This window comes from Typopeltis vanoorti, chromosome 18 (genome assembly GCF_054136105.1).
Source record: "Typopeltis vanoorti isolate ZY-2024b chromosome 18, IOZ_Tvanoo_1.0, whole genome shotgun sequence".
Classification (NCBI taxonomy): domain Eukaryota; kingdom Metazoa; phylum Arthropoda; class Arachnida; order Uropygi; family Thelyphonidae; genus Typopeltis; species Typopeltis vanoorti.
In genome coordinates, this window is record NC_143566.1 from 63,804,244 (window position 1) to 63,822,620 (window position 18,377).

Genomic DNA, 18,377 nt, shown 5'->3' on the forward strand with positions numbered 1-18,377 from the left:
TTCATCTCTTTCCACCCACTTTATATTCTCACTTACCATTTAAGAACAATTCCCTTTCCTCCTTATGCTAAAGTGATTAGGCTTTTGTATTTAAAATGAAAAAGGCCTATTCAACACTGTTGTTCATCTCCAAGCAATCATTCAGCCCTTAACTTTTTATTAGTAAGGAATCACATATGAAGTTTAAAAGCACTCACTGGCTCTATAAATAAATATATAGATTAAGTTGGGAATTATCTAAGTCTTAATGGAAATATCAAAGCATATAACGTTTGTTACATGGTGATTAAGTGAAATTAGGAACTTCCAAAATATTAATGCCCATTATCTTAAGTTAACATCAAGACACCAGATGATTTATAATCCTCCAAAAAGTGAAGTCTGGAGTCATGCAGAAATGAAGAGAAACAGCAAACTGATTCTTCACACCCACCTCAACTTCATGCAGTTCTAATTATATTTGTAGATTGGATCCACATTATAAAAAAATTTTATATAAAAAAAAGTCCATTAAAAGTCCTTAAATTGATCTAATAATTTTGTCAAACAAATGAAAAAGACAAAATAAGATATTTAAAGATATAAGATGAACAGACAGTATTAAATGGTGTTAAGTATTTCTCTCTTAAACTGAACCGGCCTTCTCTTAAAACATTCACATAATTTAGATTAATTTAACAATGAAATAATATAGAAGTAATGTATACCTTTTCAACATCTGGCAACTGAACAGGGCGTTTATTGACTGTTACAATGTATCGATCAGGTGTGACTCGATTAATGTCTGATCCAAGGACTGGCAAATAAGCTTTTATATATATCTAAAAAGTAAATAATATTTGTAGTAAAAGAAAAGTTTAAACTTTCTGAAAGTATAACATTAATACTTTAAATTCTGAACTGTCACTTCTCTCAATCTTTTTACTGTACATTTCATGAAGCACCTTTTTGTCATTTTTGCTGCCATGAAATAAAAATAAATAAATAAATAAATCCATTTATATGTTCAATGAGCATGTGCTTCAATCAAATTTAGCATTCGTTTAGGAAAATTCAGCTCATTTAAATTATCATCATCAAATTCCTGCCATGTATCCTAAAGGGGGTGTACAGGATATGATAGTACTACATGAAAAATTTACATCATTACTAACTTCCAATGTACAATTTTCTGCCAAATAGGTCTGTTACCTGTCAAGACTTCAACATTATCAGATCTTATATTTCTATCTTCTAAGGCACTTTTTACCATATCAATCCGTCTATATCTTGGTTTTTTTTCCTGCCAACCTGACAGAGAACACTTATTTTGCTAATCTTTCCTCGCTCATTCTGTTTAAGTGACCATACCACCTGAGATCAACTCTGCTAATGCATTCCTTGATGCTGACAATGCCAAGTTTTTTCCTAATATCCTCGTTTTTAATATGATATTGCCATTGATGCCATCTGTTCATGCCCCTAATTTTTCTCAGGACTCTCATATCTGCAGTCTCTAGTCTTTGGTCAAGTGTTTTACTTCTGACCCAGCTCTCAAATCCATAAATTAAAATTGGTTTGAACACTGTCTTGTATACAGCTAATTTAATGTTTTGACTAATTTCTCTCTTATTCCATATAAATTTATTCAGTTGACTTCCAACCATAGCAGCTTTGTTGATTCTGTTGTCTATTTCCATATTTAATTTACCATCTTCACTAAAAATCTAAAAATGCCTAAGTAGCTGAAATGTTTTACTTATTTTATAGGTGCTTCTATAGATGTTTCTGCCTATTTTTATTGTCTTTGTCTTGTTATTGCTGACCTTCATATCTATTATAACAGTTATTCAATTTAGTCAGGGAATCTTGCAGACCTGTAGTATATTTATTTAGAAGTATAACATCATCCGCATTAAGAAAAGAGCTGACATTAACATCTCCAATTTTCATATCAGGTTTAATATCACTTTCCTTCATAATGTGATCCATGTAGATAATGTACATCCTTGTCTGACACCATATTAACATTAAACACCTTCCTGTACTTCTTCAATTTTAACTGCAGTCTTACGACTCAAATAAAGACTTGCTTGATATAATGTCCCATTGACACCATGTAACTGTAGCGTTTTGAACAGCTTTTCTCTTGGCACCTTGTCATATGCCTTTTCCAGATCTACAAAACTTAAATACAGATCTTTGTTATATTCCCATGATTTCTCAACTATTTGTCGTAAAGTGAAAATATGATCCTGACCACCTCTATTTGGCCTGAATCCAGCTTACTCTTCACCAAGCTTTTCTTTCACAATCCTTCTCAACCATTTCTCAAGTATACTTGCATAAATCTCACCAGGAACACCCAGTAGAGAAATACCTATGTAATTCAAACATTCAGTTTTATTTCCCCTTTTATATATGGGTACTATGAGAGCTGTACTCCAATCATCTGGAATTCGTCCCTCTGTCCAGGCTTTCTGAACTGTGCAGTGTAGCCACTGTAAGACTTTTATACTTCCATACCTGAGCATTTCATTTATATCTGACTTGCATAAAGTTCTACAAAATGTAATCCTTATGTAAGTCAGAGAGTGACTATACTTTACTTTATGAGGAATAGGAGAAGCAGGTTCAGTGTTTGTCTGCAATTGCAAGGCATATGCTTGGCATAAATGACAATTTCACTCCAAGAGTTCTTGAACCATCTTAACAACCAACATCCTAAGATAAAATTTGCAGTGAAACTAGAGCTTAACAGCTTGCTTCCTTTTCTTGATATAAAACTTGTTCATTTGAAAAACTAAAAATCTCCATCTACAGAAAACTTACACATACCAGATATCTTCATGCTCCAATCATTATCCACCTCAAAAGCTTGGTATTATTTCTACTTTAGAAAACAGGAATAAGCAATGAAACAGAGATTGTCAAAGAATGAAAGCTGCTTTTATCAATTTTAGAAAAATGGTTATCATAAACAGTTAATTTCTGAACGCTTGTTTAATCTTTCTCACACCATGCCAAAGATAGTAAGGATGTGAAAGGTTATATCACCATTCCATAACAAATTGACAAAAATCCTCAAGAAAAATAAGATTCATACCTTATTCACCCCCCCCCCCAGCAAACAAAGCTTAGATCCTGTAAAACCTACACATAACATTTTGAAGTATCCAGGTGTGTACCATCTTTGATGTGGCTGTATTATGGACAAACAGTGAAATCAATTGAGCTTCGTATTGAAGAACATCTCAAAGATATCACCTATGGTGGAAGCAGGGCCACGGCTCTATCCAGTCATGTTCATAATTCTTCTGATCCCAATGACCATCAATCCACTATATTCAGTAAACTGGGATAGATTAGAAATTATTTACAACTGTTACGATGAACTTGAAAGAAAAATCTTAAAATCAATACAAATTGCACTAAATCCTGTTCACCTTAAAGTCAACCTCAGTTACAACCTTTCTGATTGTTACTCCTCTGCTATTCAGCTATGACAGTTGCAAGACCACATTACTGTGCACAAGGACAACACAGCTGGTTTGTGAATTCATTCTAATGTGAGCAATCCATTGATAATTTTGAACTTTGATGATGTACCCAAGTAATGTTTTTATTATTATTATATTTTTTTTTGATGGAAGTTTTTCAGGTGCAAACTGTGTTTGCTTACACCTAGATAAAGGATTAAACCAAGTATATAATTTCTTGGTATCTTTAATTTATAGAATAACCAAGTGAAAAAACTTCCATCAACTATCTCTAATACAGAGTATTTTAATAATAAGGTGTGAACCTTCTGGAAATTCATCAGTAGGTCTGGCTCCCACTGATGAGACCTCAATAAAGGTAGAAACCAGTCTGGGTAGTGACCCTTCCCATAAAGCATAGCATTATACATACCTGTAAGGATATGTGCGTTACATTATGGGATACTAAGGCAAGTGATGTGAAGTCATCAGCTTCTATATATATATACGAGTTTCCCTGTCCTGATTATATTTCAGGCGCAAACTGTGTTTGCTTACACTTGGATAAAGGATTAAACCAAGTATATAATTTCTTGGTCTCTTTAATTTTATTTTATTATGTATTATGCACCCAATGAAGTCTTCTAGAGATGAAACTGTAGAGAGATGAAATTGTAGAGAGATGCCTTTGGAAATAAATTAGTTATTTTCTATTTTATCATTTAGCTATATAGTCAATATTTTCATTAAAAATAATAATAATATAATATATATATAAATGGCTTGGTCGGCCGAGTGGTTAGATTATCTGCTCTCCAGCTAAAAGGCTGCAGGTTCGAATCCTGCATAGGCATGGATGTTTGCGATTGTCTTCTCCCAATATGGACTGGGTCACCATGAGAGTAGCAGACCCAAAACCTCCTGCAATGGGAGAGGCCTTCACCCTGCAGTGGGTAGAAAAATAGGCTGTTAATTTAATAAAAAAATATACATAATGTTAGTTCAACAAGCAAAAGGTTATAAATCTGTATGCTCTGACATGATGAGAGTTGCCCAAGTTACCTAAATGTTAGATAAACTGGGGAACTCTGATCATGACAGAGTGGTTTGATCACACCACTCCAGGTCTCCAATCAATAAGCCCTTCTGACACTGGGCAATAAAAATTATTTACTACCTAGAGACTTTTATAAATATCCATGTTACAGTGGATTCAAAACCTGCTGCTAGCTAGTTAGAGAGTGGAAATGCTTTCCAACTTATACACTGGCCACAATGTATAGGTCGGAAAGATCTGTCAACCTTTTATATCTCCATATTCGAGCATTATCAGTCTCACTATTCAAGCCAAAATTAGGGATCTGGGAGCTTGATTAGAAATAAAACAGATGATTAAAGACTAGAATTCTGAGTGGACTGATGACATGAATGGCAGAATCATATTAAAAATGAATTTATTAGGAAGGAACATGACATGACATGAGTAGTACTCAAGAATGGATGAGCAGAAATAATCTGAGGTAGTATGGTCACTTAAACAGAATAAGCGAAGAAAGGTAAGCTGATGCTACAATTACAACAGACCCAGAGCAAGACCAAGATCTAATGATGAAATATAAAATCTTACAATGTTTGGAGTGCTATCAAATGACAGACTAATTTAGGGGAAAACTGTTGGCAGGAGATTAGTAATAAAACAAATTTAATCAAATAGTACTGTCTTTGTATATTTCACCTTCTCCCCTAGAAAGTACAGATCAGGAAAGTGATGATTATGTGGTTAGCTAAGCATCAGGACTACATTTTTAACATGGAGAGTACAACAGGTTGCTAGAGGTAGTGTGGGTGCTTTTGTGGTAAAGAAGTTTAAGGAGAGGTATGACAGACACTGTGATTAGCGTGTTCCTCCCACAATGATTCCTTGGACTCCATGAGATGCCTATGCAATAATAATAATAATATAACAAACATCAATTATAACAAACCACAATGATAATATTTACACTGCCATTCATTCTTTCCTGAAATATCTGAATATATACCTTAACAGGAAAACATCATCATCTGCCTCCAGTGATGATGAATTATGTGTGTGTGTGACTCTGATTTGTTAATGTCATTAAATATATCTAACAGTCTTCATGGTTACTAAATCCTGCTATTACAATATATCTGATATACTATGATGCTGCTAAACTTTGCAATTAGAATACATGTTTAATACTCTGTAAAAGTCGTTTAAATTTGAAAGTTTGCAATGCAACCAATTTATAGCCAACACAAAACTCACTAAAATGGAAAGTGCTTTCTTCATATACCAAGCATGAAATGTTTCTTATATTTCAAAACCCAATAAATTATGCACCTCAGTTGTGTAAGCAGTACCTGATATTTTCTAAACAAATACATATTATTATGATTATTATTATTATTACATAACACCTCCAGGGAGTCCGAAGACTCATCGAGGGAGGGCACCTACTCTACAACTCTATCATCATCACTCAATCCACCAGCTGCACGAAATGCAACTACCATCATCATATACACCAATGCCATCTACTGCCCATCATCACCACTAGTATTTTCACAGCTAATCACAAACAATCATGCCCTCGGCAGGATTTGAACAGCCTTTTGGCTGGAGAGCAGATATGCTGACCACTCAGCCAACCAGGCCAGCGAATATATCAATATCAAAAAACTTGCAGCCTGTCCTCTGATATTAGAAACTTAACTAGAAGGGGAACTGATAACATTTAACAGATTATTTATTTATTTAGCGTATGGCTCACACATGAAAAGTTACATTGCATTAATCCTTAATATATATAAACAATAATAGACATATGTACTATAATGATACATAATACAGTAATAATAAAAATGTACAGTAATAATAAAAAGAGACACTCAAGGATAGACTACAACTGCATGTCTAGGTTGATTATCCAGTCAACTGCACTTGGTGTAGTATGGATGAAGTCCGACAAGTTTCCATTGTATGCATGTTGGGCACATGCTACTGTAATATGATTAATTGTCTGGCAGGGTGATCCATAGTCGCACCTAGGTGAGGCACTCATGCTCCATTTGTAAAGGTGGTCTGCACATCTGCCATGATTGGTGCGGATTCTGTTAAGGGTTGACCAAGTTTTCCGAGGAGGTCAAAACCCGAAGGCATCGGTGTTGGGGTTCACGGAAGTCCCCTGTTGGAGTGTTACACCAGGACTCTTTCCACTTCTTCATGTTAAAACTTGTCTCCTCAAGATTTTTTGCTGTTAAGATCAGAGGGTAACTTGACTTTAGCCTATTTATTTCTAGGGATGGGATGTCTTTGTGGATTGGGAGATCTTGGATTTCCATGATTTTGCTGTATTCATGTAGAAGAAAGTTGGATCTGCAGATGTGTGGAGGTGGGATGTTGCTTAGCACTGGGAGACAGTAGGTTGGGGTTGATTTCACAGTTCCAGAAATAAGGCACATAGTAGTGTTAAGCTAAGCATCAACCAAGTATACATGGGTGCTGTTCAGCCATAGAGGTGAGCAATATTTAGCTGCAAAGTAAATGAGACCAAGAGCAGTGCAGCAAAGCATTGTTGCTGAGGCACCCCAAGTTGTTCTGCATAGTTTTTGCAGTATATTGTTTCGTGTTTTTGGCTTGGATGCTGTGTTAATAAGATGTGGTTTAAAAGATAAGAGTTCTATCCAAAGTGATGCCCAAATATTTTTGGAATCTGTTGTAGCATAGCAGTTTGTGGTTGAAGTAGATCATCAGTTCCTCGTTAGCATGGTTATTGTTCAGGTGGAAGCATGAAACTTCTGCTTTGCTAGGATTTGGGCATAATCTCCGTTTGCAGAAGTATTCATCTAGGACTCCAAGGTCATTTGTTAGTATATCATCCATTGTAGTAAAGTTGATGTGTCCGATGGCTAGAGCAATGTCATCAGTGTAGCAAAACTTTTTGGAAGCTGTATTAGGCAAATCTGCAATGTATAAGTTAAAAAGGAGGGGAGCCAGAACTGACCCTTGTGGTACTCCATTATCCAGTGTTCTTTGTTTACTTTTGTTCTCGTCCATACACACTTGGAACAGGCGATTGCTTAGCATACTATCAATTAGTTTTGCTATTTTCTGCATGGAACTGCACGGAGTAACTTGCAGATTGCACCTTGCCTCCAGACTGTATAATAAGCTGCGGTAAGGTCTACAAAAGCTACAGCTGTTTTCAGGCATTGTTGGTAGCCTGCCTCTATATCAGTGGGTCTTAACCTTTTTAGTGATCGGCTCCCCCTTGAATCTAAAAATAAGTTCTCGCACCCCTTAAAAATATGTTTCTATTTCTTTATTTAGGAAATTACATCTATTGCAAGATAATTTATTTGAAAAATAAACACATACATTTACATATACATACAAAACAATATCTCAATTTTTAATGGCTATGTTGTTGTTGTTTATTCATAATAATACTTTTGAAACGAGGCTCCTTTTTTGAAAGAGCCACGCATAAGTCATCACTTGCATTTAAATGATTTCTGGCTTTTGTTTTTATGTGCAAAAGTGATGAAAATCCTATTTTACACAGGTAGGTGGTGGTGGCAAATGGTAAAAGTGTCTGCAATGCTGCTTTTGCCAGCTGTGGATAAGGTTCTGTGTACACCAGAATTGTTCTAAGTCCAGTTTTTCAAATTCCATTTGAATACGTGCACTGGCTCGTATTTCAATAAGATCGTCTTTTATTAAATAGCTGTTGTCCAATCTGGGTCAAAATTTAGAAACTTCTCTCGCACCCCTGGAAATGCTTTCTCACACCCCCGGGTTAAGAACAACTGCTCTATATGCATGGTGAATGACATAACCTGATCATAGCAGCTTTGTTTATGTCTGAAATATTTAAGTATTTAACAGAGAGAGAGTGAATAACACATTCATATTATAAACTATTTTCTATTTTTAATCTGATACAGCAACTTAATTGACACCAAAGTGAAAAGGGAAAATACTTCATCTTTTTAGCCCAATATAACATACATAGGTTGAAATAATTTTCCAATAAGCACTGACTATATTTGGTTATGCCATATGATGAAAATTCCAGAGAACAAAGAAATAATCATATCGCATATGACTAGGCTGACCATACGTACCATTTTGAATGGGACAGTACCGTTTTTTTCATATTTCCCCGCTGTCCCGTTGTTTTAATAAAAATGTCAGTTTTGTCCCGTTTTTAATAAAAAAACTAATAAATATACTTTAATATTGGTCAATCATAAATTATTATTCATAACCTATAATTGTATATCAATATCATGGATACCAGTAATTTGTATAACCATGGAGTCGAATTGATCGATACTAAATATCTAAATATCGATGTCTGCAGTGATTTATTCAGAGAAAATAAAAAAAATACGAGTATATACAGTCAGAGTTAAAGAACTGAAAAATATTTGTGACTTTACAGGAAACAATTACACTAAATTGTTAGAGCATGGAAATACAAGATTTTTGTCCTTGGGTCCATCAATTGACAGAATTTTAAGCATGTTTGATGGGCTTTGTTTTTATTTTCTTTCATGAGAAAAATTTCCTGTTATGTTGCAAAATTGTTTGAAGATCCCTGTTTGAAATTGTGGTTGTCATTTGCAAGAGATCAAGTGTGTACATTCCAAACATACATTAGCTTAATTGAAAAAAATAATATTTCAGCTACAGAAGTAGTAAGAACATTGAAAATCTTGTAAACAATTTAGAGTCCAGAAAAAGTGAAATGTTTCTAACTACTGTTCTCAAAAATAACTCAAAATGTTAGTGGATTCAGGAGAAATTAATGAGGCTATGTTTTTTGAGGTAGTTGAGAATTTCTATGAAACCACTTAGACTATGTCAACAAGTGGTAGTACAGTTTAGGAAACACTCAGAAGTTCAAGTGGGTGCTACTAAGGAAGACACCTGAATGGAAAGAAATACAGGACAGCCTGAACGAGGAACTCATCACATGCACAGAATCAAAAGAAACTCATGTATTCAATCAGCGGACCCTCACAAAATCTATAATTGTGAGGCAGTTGGATAGATGAAATAAAGAAAGCATTCCTGTATCTCTGATAGATGGGTACAGATTTTTCTCAAATGAGCGAAAAACGCTTAGACTTTCAAGACTTTTGTAATATTGTAAAGTTTATTCTTTGTATTCCAGAAAGTAAAGCACCCATTGAGAGAACATTTTCTGTTATGAACAGTATGTGGTCAAAGGAAAAATCTAGATTAAGTTTGAGCTAATGAGGGCTATTTTAGTTGTAAGACAAAACTATGTCATGGAGTGTGAGAAGTTTTATGATAAGATATTGAAAGATCGAAATTTGCTGAGAAATTTGTTTCATCGGAGAAATATTCAGGCTACGATCGTGGTGAAATACAGCCCGCACTCTACGTCTATCTAAATTTTTGTATGGGTTCTGTCGCTGAAGAATAAGGTAAGCTCAATATGTTTATGTAATAAAACTTTTTTATCGTCTTAATTTTTCATGAATACAGAATATTACATAACCCCTGTCCCGTTTTTGCCATTCCAATGTCCCATTTTTGTCTCAAGGAAATAGTCAGCCTACATATGACAGATTAATATTACAAACATTATTTATATTACCTTACATAACAAAAATCCTGCAAGTATTATAAATTAAATTACACTGAGAATATTAATTTTCATTATAAGATTATAATGATTATAATTATAATTTTATAAAGATTATTTTCATTCTTTAGACTATCAATTTGGGCTAGTGAAAAAAAAAAAAAAAAAACAATGTAAAAAATAACAAAACAATGTAAAAAAATATTAATGTGATTTATAGAGGTAGATTTTTGCAGGGCCAATGCACACCAATAAACTTTACTGTAGTATCAAATTAGTATATTTCAATATGGATTACATATGGGAGCAAAATACTATGGGATAAACAGATGTGGAGAAGAAAGGTCTGAGGAAGGACAGTTTTATGAAAAATGATTTATGAAAGTGAATCATATTTTTTAATGTATAACAACTTTACACTGAGGTTAATGAAGACAGTGAAGGGTATGGGGAGTTGCATGTTTTATGGAGCAAAATAGACACTGAAGGGTCATAACTGCCAATAAAAAAAAAATGGAAGAAAAAAAAAAAAGGAAAATCATAACTAAAACCAAGAAGAGATCACACATTCTATATGAGTCCCATTTATGAAGGGACTCATATTGACACTGACAGAACAGTGGGTTTCAGTATTTTTAATTATTTCTGTTTATTTAATTTTGATCACATTTATCTTTAATTATGTAAAAACTTCTGCTATTTCCCTTTGCTTTGGGGAAGGTTTTTTTTCCCCTTCTTTTTTTGTCTCTCCAGGATTTTAATAGGAAAGCAAAGCAGCATTCCTGGAAGTCTTCAATGTCCCCATAAAAAAAAATAAAATAAAATAAAAAATAAATAAAAAACTTTTATTTCATAACAGTCTCCTGAAATCTTAACTGATAAATTATGATGTATAGGAGTATTTAAATATGCACTTAAAGGAGGAAACTATTTGAAACTGTTTCTTGAAAGGTGTTGAGAATGCAGTTTGAAGATATATTTGACAAGTAAAAAGAATGGATCCTGATGTTCCTGACTCAATGCAAAACAATAATAATCAAAATGCAAGTAGCTGACATTATATGTTTCTATGAGAAATATTTAGAAATTGAAATACTACTGGTGACACAGGATTGTCTGAATGTAATAATAAATTGAAAATTAACTTTAGAGTCCAAGAGAGAAAGTGCATTTGAAACTGACCTTTAGAGAGCTCATCAACTGCAAGAATATCATCTATGTATATCTAATGTCATAGTAGATATCTCCTGAAGCAGAATTACAGAACTAAAATGTAGGAGTATTGAATGAATGAATACTGTAAAAGGAATAAATGATAATAAAGGTGACATTGAAAACAGAAGATAATGATATCCTAGCTATATGGAGTAATTAACTTGAAAGAATGTTAAATAAAACAAGCACTGACAGACGAGTAATAAAAATTTTCAAGAGGAATGCAAACAGGAGTTCATATCGATACTTGAGGTAGGAAAAAAACATCAAAAAAACTGAAATGCAAAAAGGCTGCTGGAGTATATGACATTCAAATAGAGATTCTTGAATATGAAGTATAAAAGTTTTGCAGTGGCTAACACTGCATATTTCAGAGGGGCTTTTTTTTTTTATGTTGGGCCCATACACATGAGGTTGATTGGTCAACCTATAGTACATTAGTACTGTGTATGGGTGGTGGGTTGGGAAAGGAGGAATTTGTTAACATTTGATTTGAGGATGCAATGTTTGAGATATGTTTATGCCAGGAGAGGTTTGATGTGAGGGTGATTCCGAGAAGCGAGATCTCAGGCTGTCTGGAAATTTGGGTATCGTCGAAAAGGATACTGGGGAAAAGTATGGGAAATAGTACAGAACTGGGTTTTGTTAGCATTGAAATTTATGAGGTTATCCGAACCCCACCGTAGGATGGCTTGGAGATCGGAGTTGAGGGTGGTGGTGGTTGATGTTCTGTAGGATGAGGTGAGTTGTGTAGGGTAAGGCTTATCGGCTTATCGTATGCAAGCAAGGAGTGTAGTGTGCTGTCATCTGCAAAACTGCAGATGACAAAGTTGTATTTGTTGCAGGCGAGAGACTGTTCCACAGTGAAGCAGTTGCAAGGATGAAGGAAGAGGGAAAGAAATGTGTTCTGTTTGTTTCTAGGTGTACTGTGAAGGGATGTTGTGCAGCAGCTGCACGTGTTCCAATGGGCTTAGTACTGAGAGGGAGAATTATTGATGTTATTTCGGATGAGCATTTCCCATGGAAATATTTGTAGAATATAATTAATGCAGAGACCAAACGTCTGTGTGAAAGTGGGGGGAAAGAGTTGGTAAGGGATGGGTCATTGATAAGTCTAATTGCCCTCCTCTGTATTGAGGCAAGCATTTTGAGAGAGCTTTTAGGGGCCTCACCCCATATGTGAGAACAGTATTCAATAGTTGGGTGGATTTGTGACTTGTATAATATTAGTAGCTGTTCAGGGGTGAAGTAACGTCTTGGGCGGAAGGGAAATCCTTTTTTTGAGGCTGAGGATGCAATGTTTGAGATATGTTTGTGCCAGGAGAGGTTTGATGTGAGGGTGATTTCGAGAAGCGAGATCTCAGGCTGTCTGGAAATTTGGGTATCGTCGAAAAGGATACTGGGGAAAAGTATGGGAAATAGTACAGAACTGGGTTTTGTTAGCATTGAAATTTATGAGGTTATCCGAACCCCTCTGTAGGATGGCTTGGAGATCAGCGTTGAGGGTGGTGGTGGTTGATGTTCTGTAGGATGAGGTGAGTTGTGTAGGGTAAGGCTTATCATATGCAAGCAAGGAGTGTAGTGTGCTGTCATCTGCAAAACTGTGTGTTGGGTTGGAGGTCAATTGCAGTAGGTCGTTGATGTATAGCAGGAACAGGGTTGGTGAGAGGACAGAACCTTGTGGGACCCCAGCATTAATTGAGTGGTGAGAGGATAGGGAGCCATCCACCATCACACACAGTGTGTCCCCAGACAGAAAACTGGCGATCCACCTACAGAAGTCCTGGGTCAGACCGAATGATGGTAGTTTGCCTAGTAGGCCTTTGTGCCAGACCCAGTCAAAGGATTTGGGGATATCTAGTGCAACCACTTGAGATTTGCCAAATCTCTCCATAGCATTTGTCCAGAGATGGGTGACATATGTGAGTAGATCTCCTGTTGATCAGCAGTGGCAGAATCCATACTGGCAGTCATTTATTTGGTGTCTTCAAGATAGTGTAGGAGGTGGGAATTGATGATTTTTTCCATTACCTTTGACAGGACTGAGGTAAGCAAGATAGGGCAGTAATTGGATGGCAGTGACTTGTCACCCTTCTTGGGAATGGGCTGAATATAGGCCAATTTCCAGTTTGTGGGATAGATTCCAGTGGAGTAGGAGAATATATATAGGTGACATAGGATAGGGGGCAGTTCTAGAGCACAATTTTTCAGAACAATTGGGGGAATGCCATCGGGGCCAGGAGACTTTTTTGTGTCTAATTGGGACAGTATTTTTCTGATTTCATCCTGGCAAAAGGATATACGGGGTACTGTATGTTGAGTGTCTGGAATGGTTGGGGGACATTTACTATCGTCAGTTATGCATGCATTTGAAGCAAAGTATGAGGCCAGAACATTGGATTTTTCTGTGGGTGATGAAGCAGTAGAGCCATCAGGGTGTGATAGGGGTGGGAATAGCGTTGGACAGAAGTTACGGCCAATTGCTTTTGCAAGAGAACAAAAGGCTCGGCTGCCGTTTGGACAGGCTGCTAGTTTCCTGCTTTTTGCTCTTTCGAACTCTGTTTAGGAAGCATTGATTGTTTTTTTGCATCTATTACGGGCTTCAGTGTAAGCTTTGAAGGAGGATGAGGTTCTTGATTTCAGCCAGTTGTGGTATGTATGGTGCTTTATCTCTACAGCCTTGGCACATCTTTTGGAGAACCAGGGTTTTGTTAGGAAATGGCAGTTCAGAGTGTTGTGTGGAATGTACGTATTCATGCCGGTGAGGATTACTTTGGTAATAAGCTGGGTGCATATGTTTGGGTTGGAAGGCCGGAAGCAATAGTCCAACCATGGGAATGCGGCATAGAAGTTGTGGAGGCTGTCCCACTTGGCACTGTTATAGTGCCAAACTACTCTTGTATGGGAGTGTCTGTGTAAACGTTGCTGCATGGAGGAGGAGATGAACACTAGGTTGTGATGAGACGGTTGAATTCCCAATGATAGGAGTAAAGCTCTCTTAGTGCCCATCTATTAAAAAAAAAGGGAATAAAGCTGAATGTGAGAATTACAGAGGAATTTCTCTATTAAGTGTTCCAAGTAAGATTTATGCAAACATACTTGAAAAGAGGTTGAGAAAGATTGTGGAAGAGAAACTTGGAGAAGAAGCTGGGTTCAGGCAAAATAGAATACGCGTGTAGAGGCTTAAGTGCTGTGAGGACATCATGTTGGAGGCTTAATGGATTTTTTACAACACTCAAAAAGAATTAAAATAGAATTTAATACTTCCTATATTTCGTCCTAGTCACTAGGACATCTACGGGGATTACAAAAACAATTAATGTAACATATACACAAATAACAAACAATACTAAGCCCAACCACGTGGGTGACACTAAAGTCCTATCTAGGTAGAGCGCCCTCTAAGGGCAGTAGTAGGTGGCCTGGAATGTAAGGTGGGAACTCTGGTGATGAGTGTTTCCCAAATCTTCGGAAGCTTAATGCAACCGTATTTATTGAGATTTGGTTGGTTTTTGAGAGCTGCTGCTGCTTCTAAGAAAAGTCTCTCTTTCTTGAATTTGCTGTAGTGGAGCATGGTGGTTTTCTTCCATGATACCCTGGGTGGTGTCCAAAACATGGTCAGCCAAGCCTGAATGGCCATAGTTATGTTTACATATGTAAGACTTGTGTTCCTCCAGGCAGATGGATGCTGATCTGCCTGTCTGTCCAAAGTATGCCAGCTTACAGGAACAGGGTACTTTGTAAACCCCAGGCAGAGAGAGAGGAGGGAGCTGATCGTTCGTAGAACAGATAAGGGTAGCAAGTTTGTGGTGGGGCTTATATGCTGTGTGTAGGTTGTACTGTTTTAGTATCTTGGCTATTTTTTCGGATGTGCCACGGATGTAGGGTATGGTGATGGCATTTTTAAAATCTCGTTGACGAGAAGGACGGGGAATGGGGGAGGAGTTGATTATTTTTTTGATACTGTGATCGCTGTAGCCATTGGAGAGAAAAGTGCTGTGAATGTGGTTAAGCTCATTAGCGAGGGCGGTTCCACTGGAACAAAGATTGTGGGCTCTCTTGGTAAGAGTTTTAATAATGTCATATTGTTGAGAGGGGTGGTGGTGGGAGAGTTTGTGAATGTATCTGCCTGTGTGTATGGGTTTTCTGTATACGGTGAAGGTAAGTGTATCATTAGGCAGGCGTGTGACCAAGGTGTCTAGGAAGGGTAAACAATTGTTCTTTTCCTTTTCCATAGTGAACTGGATTCTTGGATGTAGACTATTGAGATGATTGAGGAAGGAGTCTAACGTGTCTGGTACATGAGGCCAAATAGAGAACACATCATCTACATATCTTAGCCAGATAGAAGGTTTGAGTGGGGCTGAGTCTATGGCTCGTTTTTCGAAATCTTCCATATAGAAATTGGCAAGGGGGTTGAGAGGGGGGGAACACATGGCAGTTCCCTCTATCTGCTTGTAGATTTTGTTGTTCCAAGAGAAATACCCAGAGTTAATGGCAAAGGAAAAGAGATCTAAGATGTCAGAGGGAAAAACGTTTTCTAAGAGAGATAAGGTTTCAATTAAGGGAATATTGGTAAACAAAGAGGAGATATCAAAGCTTACCAATATGTCTGTCTTATTCAAGGTTAAATTTTCTTTGAGGGCTTTAAAGTGGGTCGAGTTTTTTATATAGGAAGGGGACCTTCCGGTGACGGGGATCAGAGAGTTGGCCAGCTGTTTAGCTGGCCAACTCTCTGATCCCCACTCAGGCCTATAGTAGATGCCACCAATGCACTTACTATAGGCCTGAGTGGGGAATTGGGTTTGTGGATTTTTGGTAAACCGTATATATGGGGGGGACGGGAGCGGAGAGGTTTAAGTTTTTTCGTGACGTCAGGGGGCCAGGAAGATACTTTTTTGAGTAAGATTTTTAGTTTCTTAACTTGTGTTTTTGTGGGGTTGTGTTCTAGCGGGATGTAGGTAGCACAATCGCGGAAGATAATGTTCATTTTATGATTGTATTCACTGGTATTAAGAACGACTGTGGCATTATCCTTATCTGCTCTGGTGATGACAATACTTTTTTCTTTACATAGTTTCAGGAGAGCCGTGCGTTGGGCATATGATAAATTACTTTTTGGCGGCGAAGAATGGCGAAGATGTTGGCTACGTCAAGTCTGATATTGTTAGCTATCTCCGACGATGTCGGGACACAAGAGTGATACCAAACTGCATTAAAATGAAGATCAATTTCCATTCCAAAAAAGCACTTCGTATATATAACCGTGCCAGCCGGGCATTATTCCGTGAGCAAATCGCCTCTACACGTGCTACCCTCGCAGTGACGAACGCCGCCATTGGCTCCTTACATTCAGAGCTCTCCACCGTTCTTAACCCTGAACTTTGGTCAATTCTCTCTGGCATTTCGGAAACTTCCGCACAGAGAGAATTCCAAAAAATAAAAAATAAACACATCAAGAAATATAGCAACCTTGTGAAAAACAAACCACAACCACAAATTCAACCGCTCCATACAGTAATAAACCTCTCTTCCAAAAGGCTCAACGACGATGTCGTCAACGCCCTTTGCCTCGGCCGTAATTTTGCCGTCGCTCCGAAGGAAGTGCCGGTGCATGACGTAATGGTGAACATTGAACGTGGAATCGGTCGCTTACCGTCGGAGATAGCTAACAACACCAGACTTGACATAGCCAACATCCTCGTGCATTCTTCGCCGCCAAAAAGTAATTTATCATATGCCCAACGCACGGCTCTCCTGAAACTACGTAAAGAAAAAAGTATCGTCATCACCAGAGCGGATAAGGGTAATGCCACAGTCGTTCTTAATACCAGTGAATACTATCGTAAAATGAACATTATCCTCCGCGATCGCGCTACCTACATCCCGCTAGAACCCGACCCCACAAAAACACAAGTTAAGAAACAAAAATCTTACTCAAAAAAGTATCTTCCTGGTCCCCTGACGTCACGAAAAAACTTAAACCTTTCAGCTCCCATCCCCCCCGAATATACGGTTTACCAAAAATCCACAAACCCAATTCCCCACTCAGGCCAATAGTAGATGCCACCAATGCACCTTGCTATAGACTATCTAAACAGCTGGCCAACTCTCTGATACCCTTCACCGGAAGGTCCCCTTCCTATATAAAAAACTCGACCCACTTTAAAGCCCTCACAGAAAATTTAACCTTGAATAAGACAGACATATTGGTAAGCTTTGATATCTCCTCTTTGTTTACCAATATTCCCTTAATTGACACCTTATCTCTCTTAGAAAACGTTTTTCATTCTAACATCTTAGATCTCTTTTCCTTTGCCATTAACTCTGGGTATTTCTCTTGGAACAACAAAATCTACAAGCAGATAGAGGGAACTGCCATGGGTTCCCCCCCTCTCAACACCCCTTGCCAATTTCTATATGGAAGATTTCGAAAAAACGAGCCATAGACTCAGCCCCACTCAAACCTTCTATCTGGCTAAGATATGTAGATGATGTGTTCTCTATTTGGCCTCATGGCCCAGACATGTTAGACTCCTTCCTCAGTCATCTCAATAGTCTACATCCAAGAATCCAGTTCACTATGGAAAAGGAAAAGAACAATTATTTACCCTTCCTAGACACCTTAGTCACACGCCTGCCTAATGATACACTTACCTTCACCGTATACAGAAAACCCACACACACAGGCAGATACATTCACAAACTCTCCCACCACCACCCCTCTCAACAATATGGCATTATTAAAACTCTTACCAAGAGAGTCCACAATCTTTGTTCCAGTGGAACCGCCCTCACTACTGAGCTTAACCACATACATAGCACTTTCCTCTCCAATGGCTACAGCGATCACAGTATCAAAAAAATAATCAACTCCTCCCCCATTCCCCGTCCTTCTCGTCAACGAGATTTTAAAAATGCCATCACCATACCATACATCCGTGGCACATCCGAAAAAATAGCCAAGATACTAAAACAGTACAACCTACACACAGCATATAAGCCCCACCGCAAACTTGCTACCCTTATCTGTTCTACGAAAGATCAGCTCCCTCCTCTC

The 18,377-nt window shown here is 37.4% G+C and overlaps 1 protein-coding gene across 3 annotated transcripts in view; it reads right to left on the bottom strand.

Annotated features, from left to right (window-relative positions):
- The window catches only part of LOC150096718 (PMS1 protein homolog 1-like), a 269,065-nt gene that overhangs the window by 169,769 nt on the left and 80,919 nt on the right, over positions 1–18,377 (bottom strand). For all 3 annotated transcript variants that reach the window (XM_090407892.1, XM_090407891.1, XM_090407890.1), the window contains one exon: positions 708–821. In XM_090407892.1, coding sequence (XP_090264018.1) covers positions 708–821 — 114 coding nt within the window. The remainder of the gene's footprint in view (positions 1–707; positions 822–18,377) is intronic.